Here is a 26,305-nt window from a genome sequence, read left to right as displayed (position 1 = left end):
CTGGGTCTCCAGAAACCAAATGTACCTGTCCACTTTCTAAATTTATTATTTAGAGATACAGTGTGGAACAGGCCCTTCCAGGCCACCTAGCTGCACCCAGCAACCCATCAGTTTAAACCAGGCCTAGTCACAGGACAGTTTACAATGACCAGTTAACCTACTAACCAATACATGTCTGGACTGTGGGAGAAAACCCAAGCGCACATGGGGAGAACGTACAAACTTTATAACAGAGCTCACCGGAACTAAACTCTAAACTCCAACACTCCAAGCTGTATTACTGTAGCACTAACTACTATGTTACCATTGCACCCTTTCTACAATGCACCCTAGAAAGTATCTGGACACATCACAGCTTGACATGGCAATCGGTCTGTCTGTGACAGCGAGAAACTGCAAAGACTGTGGACACAGCTCAGCAAGTCATAGAAACCAGCCACCACTCCATGGATTCAGTCTACATTTGTCACTGCATCAGTAAAGCAACCAGCATATTCAAATAGTACAGGACGACCAGATGCCTTGGCAATGAATGACATAAAAAGAAATCTTGGCAAGAAATCACAGAATGCAGTGCTTGTGGCAAGACAAGAGAAAGCCCTGAATTTTTAAGAGGCTGGTACATTTAAAAATGTCAGCAAGGAACCATACCACAGTACCTGTTTATCTTTAATTACCAAAAATAATGAACAATGAATACTAATGAACAGGGACAAACCTGCAAATTATTATTATTATTATTGTCTTCTGTTTGTGGCTCTGGAGAAGGAACAGACTTCTCTGGCAATTGGCTGTTTCCAGCAAGACCCTGGATCAGAGGTGTCAAATTCTCCGTGATGTTAGATTGCGCCTCCGGTTGGGAGAAACGGTCCAGTATCCAGGCTGAGGTTACTGAAAGCTTGGGTGTCGACTGGCATTGTTCCAAAATATCCTAGAAAAACAGTACACTGAATGACATAAAACTTAAAAACTATGAAATAATTTGTTCCAGTGGAGATGTTTATCCAAATGCATAATGCTCTTTAGGACATTTTTACTTAACCTACTTAATCCTTTTAAAATAGGTGATTCTCCTTCACCTTTGTGCCCACAACACCGCTTTATTAGGATTACAACAAAAATAAGTACTTTCTTGCTGTTTACATTTACACTGAATTGGTTAATAAGTATTATATTCATTTTCTGATACAGGTCTCAATCCAAAACATTGACTACCCCTTTGCCTCCATAGATACTGCCCGACCACGTGTTCCTTCAGCATTTTGTTTTTTATTGCAAAAGATCAGCATCTGTATTGTCACATCTACATTGCTATCCTAATTTACTATACACAAGTATATAGAAGGCATCCTTGATATATTTTGTTTTAGGTGTTTATTTTTCGTCTCCTGCATTTCCAAGCATTCATTTTCCAGAAAATTAAATGTTGAGAGAAATATTTGTATTTTTGTGAAAGTAGCATATTAAGTAATGGACCACTTTTCAAATTTAAAAAAAACTGATTACTTTGTAGGTATATAGCCCAGTGCATCATTAAACAAAGATAACAAACAGATCTGTAAAATAATAAATTAAATGATTAACTGAAACAGAAACGGGTGTAGAAGGGATCAAACTGAGCAAAGGACAACCTAAAAGATGAGGGAAGGGCAGATGTGTCACAGTTTAACCTTCAAATCATTAATTCTTACACCACGGCAAGAGTGAGCATAGCAACACTTTTGACACAAATTGGTCATTCTGCACCAGCAAGGTCTCTCCTAAGCAGAAATTTCACAGCAGACAGGAGTTTCAAGATGTGCTGTCCAAACTCTTCTGAAGAAGCATAAAGAAACGGGCAAATCTGAGGGCCAGAAACTCAAGTGGTCGGCCACAAAACTGAGTGCAGCGGACAAGAGATACATCAAACTAATGTCCCTTCCAAATTGGAAGTCCAACACTGCTATCAGCTCTGAACTCACAGAAACCACTGGAACCCAAGTACACCCTCTACAGCCCAGAGAAATCTTGTCAAAGTGGTCTTCATGGAAAAGTTGCCACCAAAAAGCCATCAGCCCCAAGTGGAAACAAAGGAAAGAGGCTCACCTACACACAAAAACAGAAGGACTGGGGTGCTGAACAATAGCAGCAAATACTCTGGACAGATGAGTCAAAAATTGAAAATTTTGGCTCAAACAGGAAGCAGCTTGTCCATAGAAGAGTTGGAAAGTGCTAGATGGATGAGTTTCTGCAACCAAAATGAAGCATTGCAGAGGTTCCCTGCAGATTTTGGGCTGCGTTTCTGCAAATAGAGTTGGTGATCTGGTCAGAATTAATGGAAATCTCAATGCTGAGAAGTACAAGCAGTTTCTCATCCATCATGCAACATCATCAGGGAGACGACTGATTAGTCCCAAAGTCATTCTGCAGGACAATGACCCCAAACACACGGCCAAGATCATAAAGAACCATCTTCAGCAGGCGGAAAGAACAAGGAGTTCTACAACAGATGATATGGCCTCCACACATCCCTGATCGCAACATCATCAAGGCTGTCTGTGATTACCGGGAGAGACAAAATCAAACGAGACTGCAAGTTCTCCAAGATGCACAGAACAACCTACCAGCTGTTTGTCTTAAAAAACTGCACACCAGTGTATCTAAAAGAATTGATGAGTTTTAAAGGCAAAGGGTGGTCGCACCAAATATTAATTTGATTTTTTTTTATTGTTTACTCAGCATCAGAATCAGGTTTAATATCACTGGCATACAAAGAGAAATTTGTTGTTATGCTGCAACTGCTCTTTATAGTAATTTTTTTTATAACTAGAAACTTTTCTTCCCATTATTTTTGAAAGCATCATCACTTTACAGAATTTTTCTTACATTTGCCCCAGATTTTGGCACAGTACTATAGATATCAATATCACACAGAACACAATAAAATTAGAGCAATTGTCGGCCAATCAGCCCCTAAATCTTCTCAATATGCGGTTGAGAGCTTCAAGTTCCAAGGAGTGAACATCACCGGTCCTGGTCCGGTCACACCACGCAAAAAAGTCCACCAGCTTACCAATGCCTCTGGTTCCTTTGAAGACAAATAAAAAAAAGGCCTGCCCCTATTGGCCCTCACCAATTTCTAAATGGACCAATAAGATAAAGTATCTTATCCGGACACATCACAGATTGATATGGCAATTGCTCCATCCATGACCACCAGAAAGCTCAGCAAGTCATAGAAACCAGCCTCCACTGCATAGATTCTGTCTACTCTTCTCACTACCACAATAAGACAACCAGCATATTCAAAGACTCCACACTGGATGTTCTCTCTTCTCCACCTTCCCATTGGGCAGAAGATACAAAAGCCTGAAAGCACATACTATCAGGCCCAAGGACAGCATCCTTCATGAAGAGTTTCCTAGTACAATACAACAGACTCGACTTTACAATCTATCTTAGTCTGACCTTTGAACCTTAATTGCCTACCTGCGCCTACTTCCTTTGTAACTGTATCACTTTATTCAGCATTTTGTTATTGTTTTATCCTGCACTACCCCAATGTACTTTGGTAATGAATTGATCTATAGGATAATTGATCTACAGACAATTTTTTCACCATACCTTGCTACATGCGACAATAATAAACCAATCTAACTTATCGTGGCTAAAATGTGCCCTAAAATATTCCAGGCCTCATCTCCTTTTCTGTGCCAGTTTCCTGACCTCTAAAAGCAAAAGCTCCAAATAACCCAGCCTCCAGGGTAGAATATTCCAAAGATGAACAACTCCCTGTGAAAAGTTCCAACATACCTCAGTTTTAAGTGCTTAATCTTGTAACTATAACATGAATCTCTACAAGCTTATGTCTGTGAGTGATACAAGTAGTAGTTCAGAGTTACTGAGATACTGTCACAAACATATTCAAACAGTACAAATATTGAAATTGAGGCTTTTAGGCTTTTAAGGACCCCACCCACACCCCAACAACATAGATTAACAAGGTAAGGGTGGTGGACAAATGAGGCAATGAACTGATAAAGGTGGAGCCAGATAAGGGTTCTGAATAAACTGTTTCAAGAATATGGAGGTGATTGATGTTGGAAGCAAACAGAAAATGTTAACAACATCACATGGGTTGAAGTTATGTTGACTGAAGTGAAATTTCCCCCTAACAGAATCATGTTTTAAAAGAAAGCAAGGTAGCTCAAAAGAGAGAGAGACAGGGACGGTAGATGCTTAAGTGATGGTGGAATTCAGCAGACAGGATGCATCTGTGGAGGAAAGTAGGCAGTCAGTATTGCAGAGCATCAAGAAAGATCACCTCTGTCCCAGGATACTGACAGACTTTTACCACTGTACCATTGAGAGCATACTCACCAACTGCATCTCAGTGTGGTACGGCAATTGTCCTGTATCGGACCGCAAAGCACTCCAGCGTGTGGTGAAAACTGCCCAGCGGATTATCGGCACCCAATTGCCCACCATTGAGAACATCTACCATAAACGCTGCCTGGCAAGGTGAAAAGCATTATCAAGGATGCATCTCACCCTAAACATGGACTTTTTACTCTCCTCCCATCCGGTAGGTGCCACAGGAGCCTCCGCTCCCGCACCAGCAGGCACACGAAGAGCTTCTTCCCTGAGGCTGTGACCCTGCTGAACCTCACATCATAGCGCTAAGCAGTATTGCATCCGTATTGTACTGTCTGAGTACTGTTATATTTGTGTGCTGTAGCACTTACTTTTTATTCACAGTTATTTTATAAATAACACTATTCTTTGCATTTCTGGTCAGAAGCTAACTGCATTTCATTGGCTTGTATCTGTACTCGGCATAATAACAATAAAGTTGAATCTAATCTAATTTAAATTGAGACTTTTACGGACCAGGTGCCCATTCTTGACCCTGGAAGTCAAATTTCTAATTCGTTCCATAGATGTTGCCAGTCCCACTGTGTTCCTCAACCCAAAAGAGAGGTGACAAAGTAAAATCAACTGGGGAATGGGTACAACGGTGGTGGTGGTGAAATAACTATGGAAGCTCAGAAGGGAATAGGAAGAAGACACCCAAGTACAGGGAAATGGAACAAAAAAGTGCTGGAAACACTTAGCAGGTCGGCAGGTCTGTGCAGAAAGAAACAGAGCTGAAATGTCTAGTTAAAGACTGAACAGAGTCCCCAAACTGAACAATTGTCTGTATTTTTTCCCCACAGGCCCGCCATCCTGAGTACTTCCAGCAATATCTGTTTATATTTCAATTCAGTTTGTGAGTATCTGCACTTTTCTATTATTTCCAAAAAAGGGGGAAATGGGATCAAGGAAAAAACACAGAAAATCTGAGTTCTGGATAAAGAACCCGCATGACTTCTGCCACTAAGATTTCTGACCTCCAACTATATTGTTTTTCTTGCCCCAGACTTTGGGGACAGGAGGAAGGGCGGGCCCCGACTCGTTTCTGGACGGAGGAAGAAGGGAAGAACTTGGTGGCTTGAGGCCGGGCAGTTTTGAACCTTGCAACGCAGGCTCCAGACCCACTCGCCCACCAGCCCGACGCGCCAGACTCACGTCTCCCTCCTCCAGCCAGCTCGTATCGTAGCTCAGCCGCCCTTTCTTCGACTGGCGCAGCGCTTCCAGGGTCTCCCATCGTTTATCCTCCGCCGGCATAACCTTTCAGTAAAGAAAATGTGAAAACCCGCCTTAACCTGACCAACAAAATAAGGCGGACTATCAATCACTTCCTGTTCCGGGTCATGACTCGCTCACTTATCGCTATGGAGACCAGGTAGCACAGGCTGGGCGTAGGAAAGGGAAACAACTTTATTTCTATGAAGAGTGTGGAATCTTTGTAGACGTAAAGATACAGTAGGATTGTAAGGAGAGTTGTTAATAGTAGTAATGATCTTTCAAGAATTACTAGATTTGGGAATGGTTCCAGAGGGCCGGGAAATAGTAAATATCACTCAACTCTTTAAAAAGAGAGGGAGGCAAAAGAAATGAAATTATAGGTCAGTTAGCCTGGCTTCAGTGGTTGGGAAGATGTTAGGGTCCATCCTTAAGGTTGAGATTTCAGGGTACAAGGAGACACATGACAAAACAGGCCAAAATCAGCATGGTTTCCTTAAATTTTGACTGACAAATCTGTTGGAATTTTTTGAGAAAATACAGGCAGGATAGACAAAAGAAAATTGATGGATGTTATTTACCTAGACCTTAAATAGGCCTTTAACAAATTGCCACACACAAGACTGCTAAACAATATAAGATCACATGGATAATATACCAGCATGGATAGAAGATAGACTGGCAGGGGGCAAAGAGTGGCCTTTTCAGGTTGGTTGCTGGTAACTACCAGTGTTTCACAGGGGCCTGTGTTGGAAATGCTTCTTTTCATATTATATGCCAATGATTTGAATGATAGAATTGATAGCTTTGTGGCCAAGTTTGCGGATGATACAAAGATAGGTGGAATGACAGGTAGTGTTGTGAGAAAGCAGAGAGTCTGCAGAAGGACTTAGACAGATTAGGAGAATGGGCAAAGAAGCGGCAGATGAAATATAGTGTTGGGAAATGTATGGTCATGCACTTTGGTACAAGGAATCATGGTGTAGACTATTTTCTAAACAGCAAGGAAAATTCAGAAATCAGAGGTGCAGAGGGACATGAGAGTCCCTAAAGGTTAACTTGCAAGTTGAAGCAGGCAAATGCAATGTTAGCATTCATTTTGAGAGGACTAGAATATAAAGGTAAGGATGTTTTAAAGGCTGAAGTTTCATGCTAATTGGTCAAACCGCATTTGGACTATTATGAGCAGATTTAGTCCCCTTACCTAAGAAAAGATGTGCCAGCCTTGGAAAGAAGCTCCAGATGGGGTTCACAAGCATGATTCTGAGAATGAAAGGGTAAATGTATGAGAGGAGTTTGGGCTCTGGGCCTGTACTCACTGGAGTTTAGAAGAATGAGGGGGAATTTCATTGAAACCTATCAAATATTGAAAGGCCTAAATAGAGAGGACATGGAGAGGTTATTTCCTATAGTGGGAGAGTCTAAGACCAGAGGGCACAGCCTCAGAATAGAAGGGACATCCCTTTAGAACGGAGATGAGGAGGAACTTCTTTAGCCAGAAGGTAATAAATCTCTGGAATTCATTGCCGCAGATGGCTGTGGGGGCCAAGTCATTGGGTATATTTAAAACAGAGGTTGACAGATTCTTCATTAGTAAGAGTATCAAAAGTTATGGGCTGAAGAGAGGAGAATGGGATTGAGAGAGATAATAAATAAGCCATAATTTATTATTCCATATCTTATGGTCTTAAAATTGTATAAATTTTGATATATATATATTTTCCTCTAACATTGACTTTAATGAAACTCAAGGCTGTGGAAAAGCTGCAGACAAAATTTATTAAGATGGTAACAATATTTTTTTAAAATAAAAGTTCAGGTGCTTGTTTTATAGTTCCTTGCATTGTTTCAACCCTATCCCTGCAATTGCCACCACATAAGATTGAAAAACAGACCCAAAGAGCCCACAGGGAGATGTCATCTTAACCACCTTGCTTTGCATTAAGGGCCTATTTTAGAATCAAGGAATTGTAAAGTGCATCAGCATAAAACAGGGCCTTCAACCCTTCTAGTCTGTGCTGACTTGGTCTTCTATCTAGACCCATCCACCCGCACCTGGGCCATACAGCTCCTTACCCCTCTCATCCATGTACCTATCCAAACTTAAATGTTAACAATCAATCCTGAGCCTACCACTTCTACTCTTGAGTGAAGAAGTTCTCCCTCAGATGCTCCTTAAATGGTTCACCTTTCATCCTAAAACCATGACCTCTAGTTCCAATCTCACCTAACCTAAGCGGGAAAGAGGCTGCCTGCATCAAAGCAAAGTCACAGCAAAATTTCAGATCTTGCCTCGAATTGTAAGAGGATTGCTCCTGAACTTCTAGTTATGATATGATTATGAAAACACGTAGTCCTCTTTTATTGTCATTTAGTAATGCATGCATTAAGAAATGATACATTATTTCCTCCGGTGTGATATCACAAAACACAGGACAAACCAAGACTGAAAAAAACTGGCAAAACCACATAATTATAACATATAGTTACAAACAGTGTAACAATACCATAACTTGATGAAGAAGTCCGTGAGCACAGTAAAGTTCAAAGTTTCTCAAATGTCCCACATCTCAAGCAGACGGGAGAAGGAAGAAAAAAATCTCCCAGCCATGCCGACCACAATCCGACTCTAAGTCATCAGAAAACTTCGAGCTCTGATCAGTTCTCCGACACCGAGTACTGAGCGCCATCTCTGTCAGAACGATTCGACCTCCTTCTTGGTCGCCAAAAGCAGGCAAGGCCGGGGATTTTGAGGCCTACCCTCCAAAAGATTCCCGACCACAGCAGCGAATGGGCATTTCAGAAATTTCTCCAGATGTTCCTCTGTGCTTTCACGTCCATTCTCCATCAAATCAGAATTGTCCACGGCCCCTATTTAACAGATACGATATCATTTTTCCCTTAAATCTAACCAGAGGGGATTAATTCCTTAGGGATAGATGTTGTGCCTTGTAGTATTCTCAAAGATTTTCCCCAGCTGCAGAGGCTAGAGTGTTAAGCAGGAAAAGCCATCACTTAATGAACCTTTATTCATTGATTAATGGAATTTTGTGTTTCAGTTCTTCGAACAGGGGGGTCACATTTATTAATTTGCCTGATTTGTATGTGGAGCTGAAGAAATTCCAATAAACCTCACTGAGACAGTGGTGCAAGAGAGAGTCAAGTGCACCTAAGTTCCTGGGAGTTCATGTCACGGATGACCTTACCTGGTCCCTTAATATCACCCCCCTGAACAAGAAGACATAGCAGTGCCTCCACTTCCTTTGGAGATTCCAAGGCTCCCCCAACCTCAGTTTAACTGCATTTTCCAGGAGCACCATTGAGAGCACCCTTACAAGCTGCATCTCCATCTGGTACGGGTGCAGCCAAGCATCGGACCGCAAGTCCCCACAAAGGACTGTGAGGACAGCTGAGAGGATCATAGTGGTCTCCCTACCATCCATCGGGGATATTTATCAGCAGCGCTGCATACGCAGGGCCCTTAGTATTACTGAGGATCCCACCCATCTATCCAGCATCCTCTTTGACTTACTACCATCAGGCAGGAGACAATGATACATAAAAACAACAATGGTCAGGATGGGAAACAGCTTCTTCCCTCAGGCCATCAGGCTCCTGAACTCCCCCTGGCATCGCCTGCAAGGTGTGCATGGTGCGACTGGTTGATCTGTTATGTACCTTACAATATCTAACTTATGCCCTTTAGTTTGTTATTTATGTGTGACTCATCTATAGATTTTATCCTTACCTTCAGAAGTAATTGTGTTATGTGTACTACTGTGCTTTACATCCTGGTTCGAAGAAGTATCTCACTTGTGTATATATTATATGGTTATATATGAAATATTCATGTATATAGTTAAATGACAATAAACTTGACTTGACTTGCTCCCTCACAACTTTGGACACTGGTATTTAATCCCAACTTTGGGTACTGTCTATGAGGAGCCTCTATACACTCAGCGATTCAGGAACAGCTTCTTCCCCTCTGCCATCTGATTCCTAAATGGATATTGAACCCATGAACACTACCTCACTTTTTTTAATACATATTATTTCTGTTTTTTGCACAATTTTTAATCTATTCAATATACATATACTGTAATTGATGTAGTTATTTATTAATTATTATTATTTTATTACCTTTTACTTCTTCTAGATTATGTATTGCATTGAACTGCTGCTACTAAGTTAACAAATTTCACGACACATGCCAGTGAAAATAAACCTGATTCTGATTCTCCACTTGACAATGTAGATTTCTTCCCACATCCCAAAGATACATTATAATCCATGTATTATTGATTATAGCTGATTGTTGTAAAATATTCCTGGTGTTGATTGATGGGAAAATAAATCAAAAGGTAGCTGATAAGTATGGGTGAGAAAGAATAATTTGTAGGGATACAGATGGAGATGAAGAGGGGAATTGGACAAACAGTCCTATGTGAAGCAGCATGGACAGATAGAACAAATGGCTGCCTCAGTGGTTGAAAAATATTTCTTTGCACCTTATTGTCTGCCTTCTCTGCACTTTTTCCATAACTGTAACGCTTTATTCTGTACTCTGTGACTGTTTTATCTTGCACTGTTGTAATAAGTTGATCTGTATGAACTGTACCACAGTGGATGTGACAATAATAAACAAATTTATTAATTTACTCACTGACAACCAATTGACCTTAATTGGAAATTTAGACACAGAAACAGTTACTCCCCCCAAGCCCGTCAGGCTGATCAACTCCTCCACCCATTAACCCACCTCACTAAATCCCCAACACCACTACGTCCACATCAGCCACTTTATCATTCCCTGGAAGAGTCACCTTACATTCAGATACTCCTGCACCTAGCATCACCTTTATGTGAATTAGAGCTGCGGCTCGATAACCTTCAACTCATATGGGAAACTGAGGAGATGATAGATAGGAGCTACAGGGAGGCAGTCATCCCGTAGGTTGCAGAAGGCAGGTAAATAGGTGACCGTCAGGAGAGGGAAGGGAATTTGGCAGCCAGTATAGAGTATCCTGTGGCCGTTCTCCTCACTAATAAGTATACCGTTTTGGATACTGTTGAGGGGAACAACTAATGGGGGGGTGAGCCCTACCAAACGGGTCTCTGGCATTGTATCTGGCACTGTGGCTCAGAAAGGAAAGAGGGAGACAAAGACTGCAGTAGTGATAAGGGATTTCATGGTTAGAGGAGTAAACATGAGATTCTGTGGACACGATAGACACCTGAATGGTATGTTGCCATCCAAGGTCAGGGACATCTCAGATCAAGTCCACGACATTCTGGGGAGTGGGGAGGGTGGTTGAGCAGCCAGAAGTCTTGGTACGTATTGGCACCAATGACATAGGTAGAAAAAGCAACGAGATCCTAAAGAGAGAATTTAGGGAGCTAGGTAGAAAGCTGAACGGCAGGATCTCTGGATTGCTGCCTGTGCCGTGCACGAGTGAGGGTAAGAATAGGATGTTTAGCAGATGAATGTGTGGCTGAGAAACTGGTGCAGGGGGCAGGGATTTAGATTTCTGGATCATTGGAATCTCTCCAGGGGAAGGTATGACCCGTACAAAAGGGAGCTACCTGATGGAGACCTTGCAAGCCGGTGTGCTGGAGCTGTTCGGGAGGGTTTAAACTAATTTGGCAGGGGGGTGGGAGCTGGAGTGACAGGGCTGAGGTTGGGGCAGTTGGTTTACAAGCAGAGGCAGCATGTAGTGAGACTGTCAGGAAGGACAGGCAGATGACAGGGCAAAATTGCAGTCAGTGGGATGAGTTGCAGTGTGAAAAGTGGACAAAATCAAAAATCAGTGACAAATACAGGACTGGAGGTGTTCTATTTGAATGCACACTGTATATAGAATAAGGTAGATGATCTTGTAGCACAGTTAGAGATTGGCAGGCATGATGTTGTGGGCATCACTGAAAGAAAATTATAGTTGGAAGCTTAACATACAAGCATACCCACTGTATCAAAAGAACAGGCAGGTAAGCAGAAGGGCTGGCATGACTCTGCTGGTAAAAAATGAAACCAAATCCTTAGAGTGAGGTGGCATCGGATCAGAAGATGTAGAGTCCTTGTGGGTAGAGTTAAGAAACTGCAAGGGTAAAAAGACCCTGTTCTATACAGGCCCCTGAACAGTAGCCTGGATGCAGGCTACAGATTACAATGTGAGATAGAAAAGGTATGTCAAGAGGGTAATGTTACAATAGTCATGGGGGTTTCAGTATGCAACCAAATTGGAAAAATCAGATGGGCACTGGATCCCAAAAGAGAATTTATAGAATGCCTGCAGGATGGCTTTTTAGAGCACCTTATGGTTGAGTTCACTAGGGAAAAGGCTATTGTGGATTGGGTGTAGTGTAATGAACTAGATTTGATTAGGGAGTTTAAGGAATAGGAATCCTTAGGAAGCAGTGATCATAATATGATAGAATTCACCCTGCAGTTTGAGAGGGAGAAGCTAAAGTCACATGTGTCAGTAATGCAGTGGGGTAAAGGGAATAACAGATGCATGAGAAAGGAGCTGGCCAAAGTTGACTGGATGGGGACACTAATGGGGAGGACAGCAGGGTAGCAAAGGCTAGAGTTTCTGCGAGCAATTTGGAAGGTGCAGGATAGACACATCCCAAAGAAGAAGTATTCTGAAGGCAGGATGACACAACTGTGGCTGACAAAGGAAGTCAAAGCAAACATAAAAACAGAAGAGGGGGCATATAATAGAGCAAAAATTAGTGGGAAATTAGAGGATTGGGATACTTTTAGAAACCAACAGAAAGAAACTAAAAAAAAACATAAGGGGAGATAAATGAAATATGAAGTTAAGCTAGCCAACAACATGAAAGAGGATACCAAACATTTTTTTCAGTTAAGTAAAGAGTAAAACAGAAATGAAAGTAGACATTGGGCCACTGGAAAATGATGCTGGTGAGGTAATAATGTTGGACAAAGAAACAGCAGATGAACTGAAAACATATTTTGCATCAGTCCTCTCTGTGGAAAATACTAGCATTAAGCTGGAAGTTTGAGAGTGCCAGGAAATGGCCTCGACTGAGTGGAAGTGGAGAGGACATTTCCTATGGTGGGGGAGTCTATGACCAGAAGACACAGCCCTAAAATAGAGAGACATCCATTTAGAACAGAGATGAGGAGGAATTTCTTTAGCCAGAGGGTGGTGAATCTATGGAATTCATTGCCATAGTTAGCTGTGGAGGCCAGATCATTGAGTATATTTAAGGCAGAGGTTGATAGGTTCTTGATTAGTCAGGGCATGAAAGGTTACGGGAAGAAACAGGAGAATGGGCTTGAGGGATCTTACACATATACAGCCTCACTCAACAGTTACTTGTACATTGTGTTTTATAGGACTCCATATATATATATATATATATACACACACTCGTGTATAGTGCCCCAGTTAAGAAGTGGCGCCTTAAAACCAGTGCTTCGGGTGGATGGAGCTTGTCAGCCTGGGAAAGCAGTCCATCTAAGAGAGGGAAAACTCTCTGATTTCAAACCTCCGCTGCCTTGCGGCCATACCCACTCATGGGAAAGGCTTCGGGAGTAAACCCAGAGGACAAATCTGGAGCTGGAGTCCTTAGGGCAGTCCGACGTTGCCTTCAACCTCATTCTGGCAACTCCTGCGACGACACCGATGCCAAGCTGTATTGGCCCTTGCCCTTCCCTTGGACAACATCGGTGGCGTGGAGAGGGGAGACTTGCTGCTTGGGCAACTGCCAGTCAACCTTGCCCACGCCTGCACCCTGGAGAACTTCCAGGCGCAGATCCATGGTCTCGCAAGACTAACGGATGCCACCACTGTTGTGTTATAAAGTGTTTCATTTTCTGCAGCTCTTCTATAAAACGCAGCGTGTTCTGTTAATTAAGTATCACAGTTCAGTATTTTGGTTTCTGCTAAGATAAGGAATGTGGTGTCAGCCAATCAGGTTTGTCTTGGTAACTTTCTGTCCAGTGGGATGCGTGGAGCATTTGAGAGATTTGACCCCAGAAGGGGGTCAGATTTCTGCGGGACAGTGGGTTTTTTTTGTTGGCAGGGGGTCGGAAGAGAAGGAGGTGCGGAGAAAAGGATAAGGGAAGACACTCGCAGAACGCTGCCCAAAGGAGAGACCTCATTGTGAGAAGTTCCAAGGAGGAAGTGCCAATACTCCTGAGTTAGCCAGTTCATTTGAAATGGTCTTTCAGGGAAGTTCGAACCGTGTCTGGTGTCTTTCACACAGAACGTGGGTTCAGCACATGAGTAACGAGAGCCAAGCACCCAACTACTCCAGAAATGAGCTCTGACATTTATGTGCACACTTAGACTGGTTTAACTGTACTGGGTCCTTTTTTCTCTATTAACTGTTTGTTAAAGTTGAAATAGCTGTCAATAGACTTCCACTTTAATTTTATACTGGTGTATGGTCTGAGATTTCCTGGTGAATGATAACTTTGCACAGGGCAGCACTTACACAGTTTTCACCACAAGTTCTGTTCCCTCGTCAGAGCATTCCAACTCCCCTGTTTGGTGGAACCCAAATCTTACCGACCCTAGACATGTGTTGCTTCTTGAAGGAGACCTTCTCACCATTACCCATGCAGTACCGAGTAACATGGCTGTTAGCCAGAATTAGCTAACAAGCCTGATTTATTATGAGCCACAGTAAGAGGCTTACACGTGTAATGAAGAATGACAATAAACAATCTCGAATCTTGAATTAAATAGAGAGCTGCATGGATCAATTGGGCCTAGTCAGAACTCAACAAGCACAAGAGAAATCGACTGAAGAATCTGCTATATCCCAAGTACTTTTTTCCTCATTTTGATTATACTGAGCTTCTTCTATCCTCAAACATACCTTCAATGGGTAAAGTGTAAACTGAAACTTCTAGAGAATGCCCTCATCAAATTATTTCAGTATCACACAATATTGTTAACTTTGGTTACAGGGCTTCTTTCGTGCGTAACCTGCAAATATTATTGCAGTTCCTGATGGCCTCATGAAGGCTTGTTTCCCATGTGGTGAGTTAATTAGGTTATCATTATATCTTATTATTATTTTGTACCAGCATCCGCTCTGCAAGATAAAGAGGGGAGCTGTAATCACATGATCAGTGAATACGCAGTACCATGAAAATCCTGATGCTACCTTATAACAATAACTCACTGAACTTAATACATTTTATTTACCACTTGATATATTCCTGTTAATTTAAGTCTAAATACAAGTTCACCCAGATATTGCTTTTTCATCTTTGCTAGTATATTTGTAGCATTTGTCATTACATTTTATTTGGATATTGTCTGCTAATTTCCAATGCTAAAAACAAAAAGATCTGCAGAGGATCACAAGATTTCTGAATCTAGCTGCATCTCAAAATAAAAGCTATAATTTTGTATACTCGTAAATGATTGTTGAACGCAGAACAGTGCTAAAAGGGTGACTTGTCGACAAAGCACGGTCTTGTTCCAATTATCCTCTTTATTCCTGTAATATAAAATCAATGCAAATAAAATCAGAGAAAACTAGGAACTTATTAAAATATGTTAGGTCAGAAGTTGCAATTGATTTCAAACTTACAGCTTAGAGAGTTTTTCAAATGTGGGCTGACTTTCAAAAATGCACAACATAAACTATAATGTATAACATGAATGTTTTATGCTGGGATGTCACCTTGCAATGTTTTTCTTCTAGATTTTCTTTTGCGCCCTTCAACTGAAGTCCTTATTTTGAACAGTAAGTTATAAGAGGGACAAGTTTATAAAACACCAACAGTCAGTTTAGGATACAGAAAAGAGGTAAAATGGAGAACTAAATGGGGAAAATCAAATTGAATTAGGCACAGAAAGAGAATTAAAGTAGGAAAAGATTAGGAAAAAAGGGAAAAGGGCTTAGACACATAGCACCACTGATTACATGTAAGAATTAGACTGAACAATTTAAATTCTTTCAATTCTCTACCACAGAGGTCGATTCAAATTGCAGAACAATCATCATATCATTGTCCTTAATTATCAAGTTTAACTTTATGCAGCATGTTTAACTGCCTGTTAATGTACTCCGTAGCAATTTCTTAAAAAAAAATAACAGTACTGGGACTCGGGGTGTCAAGGACAAGATGGCTCTTTGGGTCGACAAAAGATGGAACAACGTGATTCAATCTGCAATCTCCAGTATTTTTCTAATTTTCCTGAACATGCATGTTGTTTTCTAACAGTAAATAATATTTGTTCTTGAATTTTGTTGATTGTGAATTCTGCATTTAGCTAAATGTTTCAAGTGTACTTAAAAAAGAACAAAATATACAAACCTCCGACGTGCTGAGTTTGCAGTGTTCTCCTGGAAAAAAAATGCAAAATACTTATCAACAGTTCTGATTTTGGTGAACAATAACGTATTGTTTTTGCCCTGTTTTAATGTACTATTTCATTCCTTATCTTGAATCGCTTCTGCCTTGTCATGGCCAAGTCCTGACCCCAGAGCGAAAAATGCAATTGACCAATCTTACAGAAAGGGCCTTGCTTACTTACTTGTTTGCCCTCAATCATCATGCACGGTGTTCAAAAGTCTGGGCTGCTTTGATAAAAAAAATCAAATGAGGAATCGTTTTCCTGGGTAGGAGAGTTGGTAACGAGGATGGAAAGATCTCAGATTACTGGCAAAATGAATCATAAGCAAGATGAGTAATTTTTGTTTTATTTTTAAGTGGCACGTGGCTATGGTCAGGAACACTCTGCCTAGAAAGCAAAATCGATAGTAACTTTCAAATGTAAATAGTCTGAATATTTGAAAAGGAAATATTTCTGGGAGTCTTGAGCAAAAAAACAAAACAACTTTAGAGCTCTTTGGAAGACATTGAGGTTGTTACGTGCAGCAAGATTCCAAATTTATGTTAAGAAAATGCTATTCAAGACCACTCTATCTGTATTTCATGTGTAATGAACATAATCAATTCCAAATATTCATCATTCTGCGGAAAGGAGGGGAAAGTCCAGGTGAAATATACACAGAAAATGCTGAAAATACTCAGTATCTGTGGTGAGATAACTAAAGCTGACATATCAGAGACCTTTGATTAGAACATTTATTCTGTTCCTCTCTCTACTTCTACAGCCTGACTGTTGGGAGTTATCTTTATACTGAAGTTCTAGTTCATCTCTAATCTTGTGTTAAGATTAAAGAAGAGCTTTATTTGTCACAGGTACATCAAAACATACAACAAAATGCATGTTTGCTTCGATGACCAGCACAGTCCGATTATGTGCTGGGAGCAAGTGTTGCTGGCTTCCAGAGCAGGCAGGCATAGCATGCCCACAACTCACTAACCCTGACCTGTCATCCTTTGGAATGTGGGACAAAACTGGAACCCCCGGAGGAGATGCACGGGGTCACTGACAGAATGTACAAGCTCCTTACATACAGTGGCAGGAGCTGAACCCCCAGCTTCCGATCATTGGCACTATAAAGCATTACGCTAACCGTTGTAACGTTGTGCCACAAATTTCAAATATGTACCTGTGTATTGTCAAAGTAGCTCTGTTTTTGAACCTTTATCTATCTTTTTGTGATAAGAAGACTTATCACTTCTCCACTCTGATTTCTCAAAATGTTGCTCCATTCTGCTCTGAAAACCTCATTGTAACAAAATATTTTTTTAAATTATGCTAAGCTCTCCCAAAATTCTAGAAGAGGGTGAAGCTTAGTTATGATGGCGCTAAATGGCAACTCCTTTGCTGCATCTTCGTAAACAGCTCTATTTCCATCTTTAACATCTCTATTTTTCCCTTTCAGGGTTCTTTTGAAGACCCTGAGCTGGAGTTACACGCTGACTTCAGTTCTTTGCGGGAATGAGAACCACTCTCGGGCGTTTCACAACTGGCCGTTATTCAACATGCCAAGGATGCGGCCTAACAGCTTAGGCTCGCCTTTGGAGGTCCGGGATCTCGTGGCTCTGGAGATGGGCGGATCGAAAGTCGATGTTCCAACAGGAAATCGGTATGTCGTGGGAGTTGGGAGATCTCTGGTTGTGTGCCCAGAGACCTGAGATCTTTGGGCACAGGGCTCAGAAAAAGCAACGCAACGGACTTTTAACATCACAAACCAGCGAGTTGTTTGTTATGTCTCCCCCTCACTGTGAAATGGAGACACGCCTTTCTCCCTTATTAGGGAGGGAGAGAGAGAGAGAGAGAGCCTATGGAATGTCGAATACCAGGTGAACGAGTAGTCTTTGGGGTACTGCAAGTCTATGTCTTTGCTTTTGCTTTGCTGCACGCTTGAGTGCTCAGTGGTGGGTGCCGATGCTTTTTTTTTTGCTGGTGGGGGGAGGGGGGATTGTTGATTTGCTGCTGCTTACGCGCGGGAGGGGGGAAGCTGGGGGGGGGACTTTGGAGTTCTAACATTTAACTGTCATTCATTCTTTGGAGCACTCCTCTGTTTTTGTGGATGGTTGCGAGGAAAGAGCATTTCAGGATGTACATTGTATACATTTCTCTGACACTTAAATGTACCTTTGAAACACTATTCCCATTTCCCCAGCAAGATGATGATACTTTTGGAGATATATGCCCAAAATCATCTATAAAACCTCAAAGACATGTAATTTTACCATCCTCCTGAGGGAGTACGTAGATTGAGAGCCCTGGAATTTGTAAACAATCTACCACCATCTTGAAATTTTCCACAAGAGTATCGCTAGCTGTTGGATACTTTCCTGCAAAGACAAATTGTTGTTAATTGATAGGAGAAACAAAAAGAAATATATATAGCACACCCACTAAATACTACTTAACTAGCATCATTCAGAGATTTTGCAGAATAAGGTAACATTTGTGTCATTTCTTTTAATCAGTATTTTAAACCTTTGTGCTGAAATTTTTTTTTGCAGAGAATAGTGGTGTGCTATATAGAAGAGTAGCACCAGAAGTGTCAAGCTCATTTATCCGCCAACTTGCCCCTGCCTTCAGCTATCTTCTACTATGACAGGTTATGGAAAAAGTATTGTGCATTTCTCAATAAACTTCTCCTGAATGCCATTTCATATTCTCAGCAGAGAATAATTTGATCTGAGAATTAAGCTCTTATGTCTTCTAAGCAATGATGTTATTTTTCTGTTAGTACACAGTGAGTGCACTGAGAATAGGTCCAGGGTTAGTGATCTGTTCCTTGTGTGAGATGTGGGAACTTTGGGAGACTTCTAGTCTCCCTGATAAATACATCTGCATGGGGTGCATTGAGATGCAGCTCCTTAAGGAATTGAAGCTGCAAATCTGTGAACTTCGGCTCATATGGGAGAATGAGAAGGTGTTTGATAGAAGCTACAGGGAGATAGTCACCCCTAAGCAGCAGGAGACAGGCACCTAGGTAACTGTCAGGAGAGGGAAGGGGAATAGGAGGCTAGTGCAGAGTATCCCTATGGCCACTCCCCTCAATAATAAGTGTACCACTTTGGATACTATTGGGGATGGGGGTGTGGAGGGCAACCTACCAGCTGAGGCAAACAGGTCTCTGGCACTGAGCCTGGCTCTGAGGCTCAGGAGGAAAGCGGGGAGACGAGGCGCAAGCTGTAGTGATAGGGGACTTGCTGGCTGGGGAACAAAAAGGAGGTTCTCTGGACGAGAACGAGACTGAGGGGAGATGAGACTACAACGGAAAATCATGGGCTAAAGGTGAAAGGTGAAAGGTTTAAGGGGAACATGAGGGGGAACTCCTTCACTCAGAGTGTGGAACAAGCTGCCAGTGCAAGTGGTAGATGTGGGGTCAATTTCAACATTTAAGAGAAATTTGGATAGGTACATGGATGAGAGGGGTATGGTTGTAGGTCAATGGGCCTAGGCCGATTAATGGATTGGCACACACTAGATGAGCTGCAGGACCTGTTTCTGTGCTGTAGGCCTCTATGCTGAACGGGAATAGATCAGTTTGTACATAACTAGATATAAAGACTTTATCAGACAAAGAGGGAGGACATAGAAGAGGAGTGTAAGTGAACAGAGATTAAGGAAGAAGATGGTACTGAGATTCAGGGCATCTGGCTTAAAGTTTGACGACAGTTAGATTTAGAGTAGGATGGACAATGAGAACTGAAGGCCAACAGGACTGTAGTAGTGGGGCTGAAGGGAATGGGAGATGCGGAGATCTTGGTGCGGTTGGGGAAGAATAGAATTGTTTCAAAAGAATGCATCAATGGAATGAAGAAGGATGTGAGTTTTCAAAATCAAGGCACTGGAAAAATGTAAATCAACACATGCAAGGGTAAAAGTCAACAGGCCAAGGTACAAGTTTAAATATGCTCAGAGTTTTAAATGGGCTTATGTTTATGGACAGTAGAATAGGGTTGATGTTGTTCTCAATATAAAGTAATCCTCTAAGGAACTTTTACTCAACCAACTCCAGACATCCCACCTCTCCCGGAAGTTCCGGGAGTCTCCCGCATATTAATAGTGGCCCCCTGATGCCCGCAAATTATATACAGTATCCCGGAAATCAATTTTTTTCAGAGCGAGAGAGTACGAGAGCGAGAGAGAGAGAGAGAGAGAGAGAGAGAGAGCGCGAGAGCGAGAGAGCAACCGAGAGAGAGAGAGCACGCGCGCCATGGGAGAGTGTTCCAAAAAAAGAAAATATAAAACATACGTCACCCCAGACTACCCTAAAGTGTACCCCTGCCTAATAGGGGTCAAAATAATGACAGTGTTGCTCACTGCACTTTTTGCAACAGTGACTTTTCTATTGCCCATGGTGGGTTAAAATGTAAAAGACATGTTGAGGTGAGTTTAACAGGTGTCATTCATTCATTAGCAGAGCAAACGTTATTTAAACTAGCTGGCCAGCTGCTAAGGAGCTACTCTATTGCAAACATCCCACCTCTCCCGGAAGTTCCGGGAGTCTCCCGCAAATTGATGGTGCTACCTCCCTGAAATGAGTTTTTGCAGGGTGGGATGTCTGCAACTCCAACAGCACTGATCAGGTTTGGGAATAAGAGCAACAAATAGTATTGAGATAGTTATCAACTCCATGGAAGTAGATTTTCCCTTTTAGAACATGGATGAAGATATATTCAGACTGTTCTAAACACTTTACACACGGCATCTTCAGATTGTAATCATTTTAATTTCTCACTCAACAAATAATTGTTTCTTACCTAGTAAGAAGAAGGTGTTGGTACCACAATTTCCATGCTTGTAGTGATCGAGTACAATATAGTCATTACTCCCATTTAAGGTTACGTAATCCCACTTCTCTAAAAAAGAAAAATATGACATTCATAGTTATCATGGATTCAGAATATCACAAAACTCATCACTTTTGAAGTTGTCTATGCTTTAGTCACTGATAATGGAATTTGAACCTTCCAATTGGATAATGGCTGAGAACAGATTTAGATTGAAAACTCCCTGCCTTATAATTTAGAAATCATAGACTCAGAAATTAGAAAGATTGGGAGGGCAACTAAAAGGAGAATTGAAAAGGACGGTTTCTGGAAGAGGGCTGGCTGGCAGTTTTCACTGTCCCAAGCAAGGAGCTGAAGCATTTGAAGATTCTGTAACAAGATATAATAAGAGCCAAAGGATAGCTAGGGACAAAATTGGTCCTCTTGAAGATCAGTGTAATCATCTATACATGGAGCTGAAAGAGATGGGGGAGGTTTTAAAAACATTTTTACATCTGTATTGCCTCAAGAGATGGACAGTCTAAGGCCAAATCAGATGAGGTCATGAACCATATCTGATTACAGAGGAGATGTTTACTACCTTGAGTAAATCAGGGTGGATAAATCCCCAGGCCTGACAAGTTGTCCCTTTGGACCTTACAGAAGGTTGGTGCAGAAATTGCAGGAGCCCTAGCAGAGGTACTTAAAATGTCTTTAGCAACAAGTAATGTGCTGGAGAATTGAAGGATACATCATTTCATTCCATTGTTTAAAAAAGGCTCTAAAAATAAACCAGGGAATTATAGGCTGTTGAGCCTGATAGCCGTAGAGGGTAAATTATTGGAAGATATTCTGAGACACCAGATATATAAATATTTGGATAGATAGGGCCTGATTAGAGATAGTCAACATGGCTTTGTGCATGATAGGTCATGTCTAATCAGTCTTTATTGTTCCTATGGTGGGAGAGTCTAGGACCAGAGGACACAGCCTCAGAATAGAGGGGTGTCTTTTAGAACAGATGAGGAGGAATTTCTTTAGCCAGAGAGTGGTTAATCTGTGGAATTCATTGCCATGGATGGCTGTGGATGCCAAGTCTTTACGTATGTTTAAAGCAGAGGGTTGATAGATTATTGATTGGTCAGACATGAAGGGATACGGGGAGAAGGCAGGAGCATGGGGCTGAGAGGAAAATTGGATCAGCCATGCTGAAATTGCAGAGCAGATTTGATGGGCCAAATGGCCTAATTCTGCTCCTATATCTTATAGAGTTTTGTGGAAGTTACCAGAAAAGTTGATGAAGGAAAGCCAGTGGATGTTGTTTACATTGACTTTAGCAAAGCCTTTGACAAGGTCCCACATGGGAGGTTGGTCAGGAAGGACCAGCCACTTGGTATTCAGGATGAAGTTCAACATTGGCTTTGCAGGAGAAGCCAGAAAGTGCTAGTAGACGATTGCCTCTCTTGTGACGATTAGCACACTGCAGGGATCAGTCCTAGGTCTGTTGTATGTATTCTATTTCAATAATCTTGACAACAGCGTGGTAAACAAAGGAATTGGTTGTTGACTTCAGAAGGAGTAGCGGACCGCACGACCCAGTTTACATCGGTGGTGCGCAAGTGGAACAGGTCAAAAGCTTTAAGTTCCTCGGGGTCAATATCACAAATGACCTGACTTGGTTCAACCAAGCAGAGTTCACTGCCAAGAAGGCCCACCAGCACCTTTACTTCCTGAGAAAACTAAAGAAATTTGGCCTGCCCCTAAAACCCTCACTAATTTTTATAGATGCACTGTAGAAAGCATTCTTCTAGGGTGCATCACAACCTGGTATGGAAGTTGTCCTGTCCAAGACCGAAAGAAGCTGCAGAAGATCATGAACACGGCACAGCACATCACACAAACCAATCTTCCGTCCTTGGACTCACTTTACACCACACACTGTCGGAGCAGTGCTGCCAGGATAATCAAGGACACGACCCAACCAGCCAACAGACTTTTCATCCCTCTTCCCTCCGGGAGAAGGTTCAGGAGCTTGAAGACTTGTACAGCCAGATTTGGGAACAGCTTCTTTCCAACTGTGATAAGACTGCTGAACGGATCCTGACCCGGATCTGGGCAGTACCCTCCAAATATCCGGACCTGCCTCTCGGTTTTTTTGCACTACCTTACTTCCCATTTTTCTATTTTCTATTTATGATTTATAATTTAAATGTTTTATATTTACTAATTTTAACTATTTTTAATATTTTTAATATTTAATATTTGTAATCCAGGGAGTGGGAAGCGCAGAATCAAATATCGCTGTGATGATTGTACGTTCTAGTACCAATTGTTTGGTGACAATAAAATGTAAAGTAAAGTAAACTAGATCAGCAAAGAATACAAAGAAAATTGACAAGGATGTTTTCAGGACTTGAGCACCTGAGTTTCAGGGAAAGGCTGAGCAGATTGGGACTTCATTCCCTGAAGTGTAAGAAAATGAGGGGAGATTTGATAGAATTATACAAAATTATAATTAGTATAGATAGGATAAATGCAAGCAGGCTTTTTCCACTGAGGTTGGGTAAGACTAAAACTAGAGGTCCATAAGACATAAGAGCAGAATTAGGCCATTCAGCCCATCAAGTCTGCTCCAGTGTTCCATCATGGCTGATCCTAGATCCTACTCAACCCCATACACTTGCCTTCTTGCCATGTCATGGGTTAAGGGTGAAAGATGAAATATCCAAGGGGAACATTAGGGAGTACTTCATTCAGAGGGTGGTGAGAGTGGAATGCACTGCCAGTGGAAGTGGTGGATGTAGGCTCGGTTTCAACATTTAAGAAATATTTAGATAAATACATGGACCTGAGGGGTGTGGAGAGCTGCGGTTCAAATGCAGGCCGATGGAACTCAGCAGGATGATAGCTCAGCATTGAGTAGAGGGGCTGAAGGGCCTGTTTATGTGCTGTAAGACTCCACAACTTATAAGAGCAAACTGAAGAGTTTCATCAAGAGTTTGATAACATCAAGCTTCAAATTCCTTGGTATCCACATTTCCGCCTTTATTTCCTGTGGAGCTTCAAGAAGTCCCAGGATATTGACAGACTTTTACCGCTGTGCCATTGAGAGCATACTCACCAACTGCATCTCAGTGTGGTACGGCAATTGTCCCGTATCGGACCGCAAAGCACTCCAGTGTGAGGTGAAAACTGCCCAGCAGATTATCGGCACCCAATTGCCTATCATTGAGAACTTCTACCATAAATGCTGCCTGGCAGGGCAAAAAGCATTGTCAAGGATGCATCTCACCCTAAACATGGACTTTATACTCTCCTCCCATCTGGTAGGCGCCACAGGAGACTCCGCTCCCGCACCAGCAGGCACAGGAAGAGCTTCTTCCCTGAGGCTGTGACACTGCTGAACCTCACATCACAGTGCTAAGCAGTATTGCACCCATATTGTACTGTCTCAGTACTTTTATATTTGTGTGCTGTAGCATTTATTTTTTATTCACAGTTATTTTGTAAATAATACTATTCTTTGCATTTCTGGTCAGATGCTAACTGCATTTCATTGGCTTTGTATCTGTACTCGGCACAATGACAATAAAATTGAATCTAATCTAATCTAATCTAAAGAGCCAGCTGTCCTGGAAGGAAACGTGGATATTAAATAAAGTTGGCGGTGGGGGAATGGGAGAGGTTTACATTCGCATAGAATCCCTTATCACTTGAGTGTGTCCCCATGTGATTTACAGCCAATTAAGCCACCGCTGATCTTCACTAGATTATCTTCTTTCAATATGTTTATTAAGTAATAAGTAATAGCTAAACACCTTGGAACTTCTTTGATTTAATGCTGTGGGATTTCTTATTTACACCTCAGCCTGTGATGCCGCCACAAGTAAGGCTTCCTTTGCACCTGTGCATACCTGTACTGATGCATGACAAAAAAATTCGACTTTGACAACACCTCTTGGAGTGCCCTATTCTCTCATGAGAAGCCTAGGTTATGCACTTAATTCTCTAGAGTGAAACCCAGACCTACAGTCCTCTAATTGTTAGGCAAGTGATACAGGAGGGGAAGATTTGAGTAAAGTCATGGAGGCAAAGCATGCTAGCACATACTCAGAATTAACATGTACACTCAGTGACCAGTTTATTCGGTACCTCCTGTACCTAATAAAGTGGCTACTGAGTGTACGTCCATGGTTTCCTACTGCTGTAGCCCATCCACTACAAGGTTTGAAGTGTTGTGCATTCAGAGATGGTCTTCTGCACACCACTGTTGTAACATGTGGTTATTTGAGTTACTGTCGCCTTCCTGTCAGCTTGAACCAGACTGGCCATTCTCCTCTGACCTCTCTCATTATCAAGGTGTTTTTGCCCACAGAACAGCCGCTCACTGGATGCTTCTTGTTTGACACACCATTCTCTGTAAACTCTAGAGACTGTTGTGTGAGAATAACACAGGATATCAGGAAATTTCTGAGACACTCAAACCACCCCGTCTGGCACCAACAATCGTTTCACGGTTGAAGTTACTTAGATCACATTTCTTCCCCTTTCTAACGTTTGGTCTGAGCGACAACTGAACCTCTTGACCATGCCTGCATACTTTTATGCATTGAGTTGCAGCCACATGATTGGCTGATTATATAATAGCATTAATGAGCAGGTATACCTCGTAAGGTGGTCACTGAGAGTAGTATTGGTGGACAAGATCATCGCAAAGATGCATGGATATTTGAATAGTGTTTTGAAGGTCCACCTGAACAATAGATGAGATTTCAATTTAAGATCCCATTTAAGCTCTTAAAATGTAAGAGAAGTGTTAACAAACCCAGTGTCATAGAGTGCTACAGTACAGGAATAGACCCTCCAGCCCAGATATTCCATGCTGAGTTGTTATTCTGCCTTCAGCATCTATGATAGATTTGGTGGAGGGAATACAAAGACTATGTGGAACTGTTTAAAATTGTATCAATAAAATACGTAGAGTTGTCTGTTTTTTGAAGTGAGGGAATGGAAGTGGAAGCAATTTGCGGTACACCATCCCAAGGAACTTCACTGAGTGATAATCAAACAAAAAAATCGATACAAGGTGAAGTTTTGTGACTTGATGAAAAGCCTGGACTGCTGTTAGGAGCATTTTAAAAGATAAAAAGGGTCAAGGATATTCGGGAGGGACTTGTTGAGCGTAGGGCCACTGAAACCCTGGCCAAAGGAGGAGGGATAAAACAGTAGCTTCACAAGAAGCCAGAATTGAAAGAGAGAAGATAGCTCAAACAGTTGTAGGCTTGAATCAGGTACAGAGATGGAGAGGAGCAATGACACAATGGGACTTATAAACAAGATTAAGATCAAGGCCTTGCCAGGCAGGGAGTTGGTGTAGGTCAGCAACAGGTGTGACATGAAGTTTCAGGATATTGGTAGCAAAGCTTTAACCAAACTTACACAGAGATGGTGCTCTCTGTTCAGCTATGTACATTCTCGATGCAGCAGAGAGCTAAGTAACATCTCCGAAATGAGCCACCATATAATAAATTCTGTCATTGGAAGACTGCTCAGTCC

At 41.8% G+C, this 26,305-nt stretch overlaps 1 protein-coding gene across 2 annotated transcripts in view; it reads right to left on the bottom strand.

Annotated features, from left to right (window-relative positions):
• Positions 1–5,706, bottom strand: part of gle1 (GLE1 RNA export mediator) — a 52,805-nt gene extending 47,099 nt beyond the window's left edge. For both annotated transcript variants that reach the window (XM_063073661.1, XM_063073662.1), the window contains exons 1-2: positions 5,548–5,706; positions 719–931 (exon numbers count right to left, since the gene is read on the bottom strand). In XM_063073661.1, the coding sequence (XP_062929731.1) occupies positions 719–931; positions 5,548–5,646 (312 nt within the window). In that variant the 5' untranslated portion in view covers positions 5,647–5,706. The remainder of the gene's footprint in view (positions 1–718; positions 932–5,547) is intronic.
• Positions 5,707–26,305: the final 20,599 nt, after the last annotated feature.

This window comes from Mobula hypostoma, chromosome 21, assembly GCF_963921235.1.
Source record: "Mobula hypostoma chromosome 21, sMobHyp1.1, whole genome shotgun sequence".
In the NCBI taxonomy this organism is placed as follows: domain Eukaryota; kingdom Metazoa; phylum Chordata; class Chondrichthyes; order Myliobatiformes; family Myliobatidae; genus Mobula; species Mobula hypostoma.
Note: the sequence above shows the minus strand (reverse complement) of the source record. Positions and strands in the feature narration are given on the sequence as shown.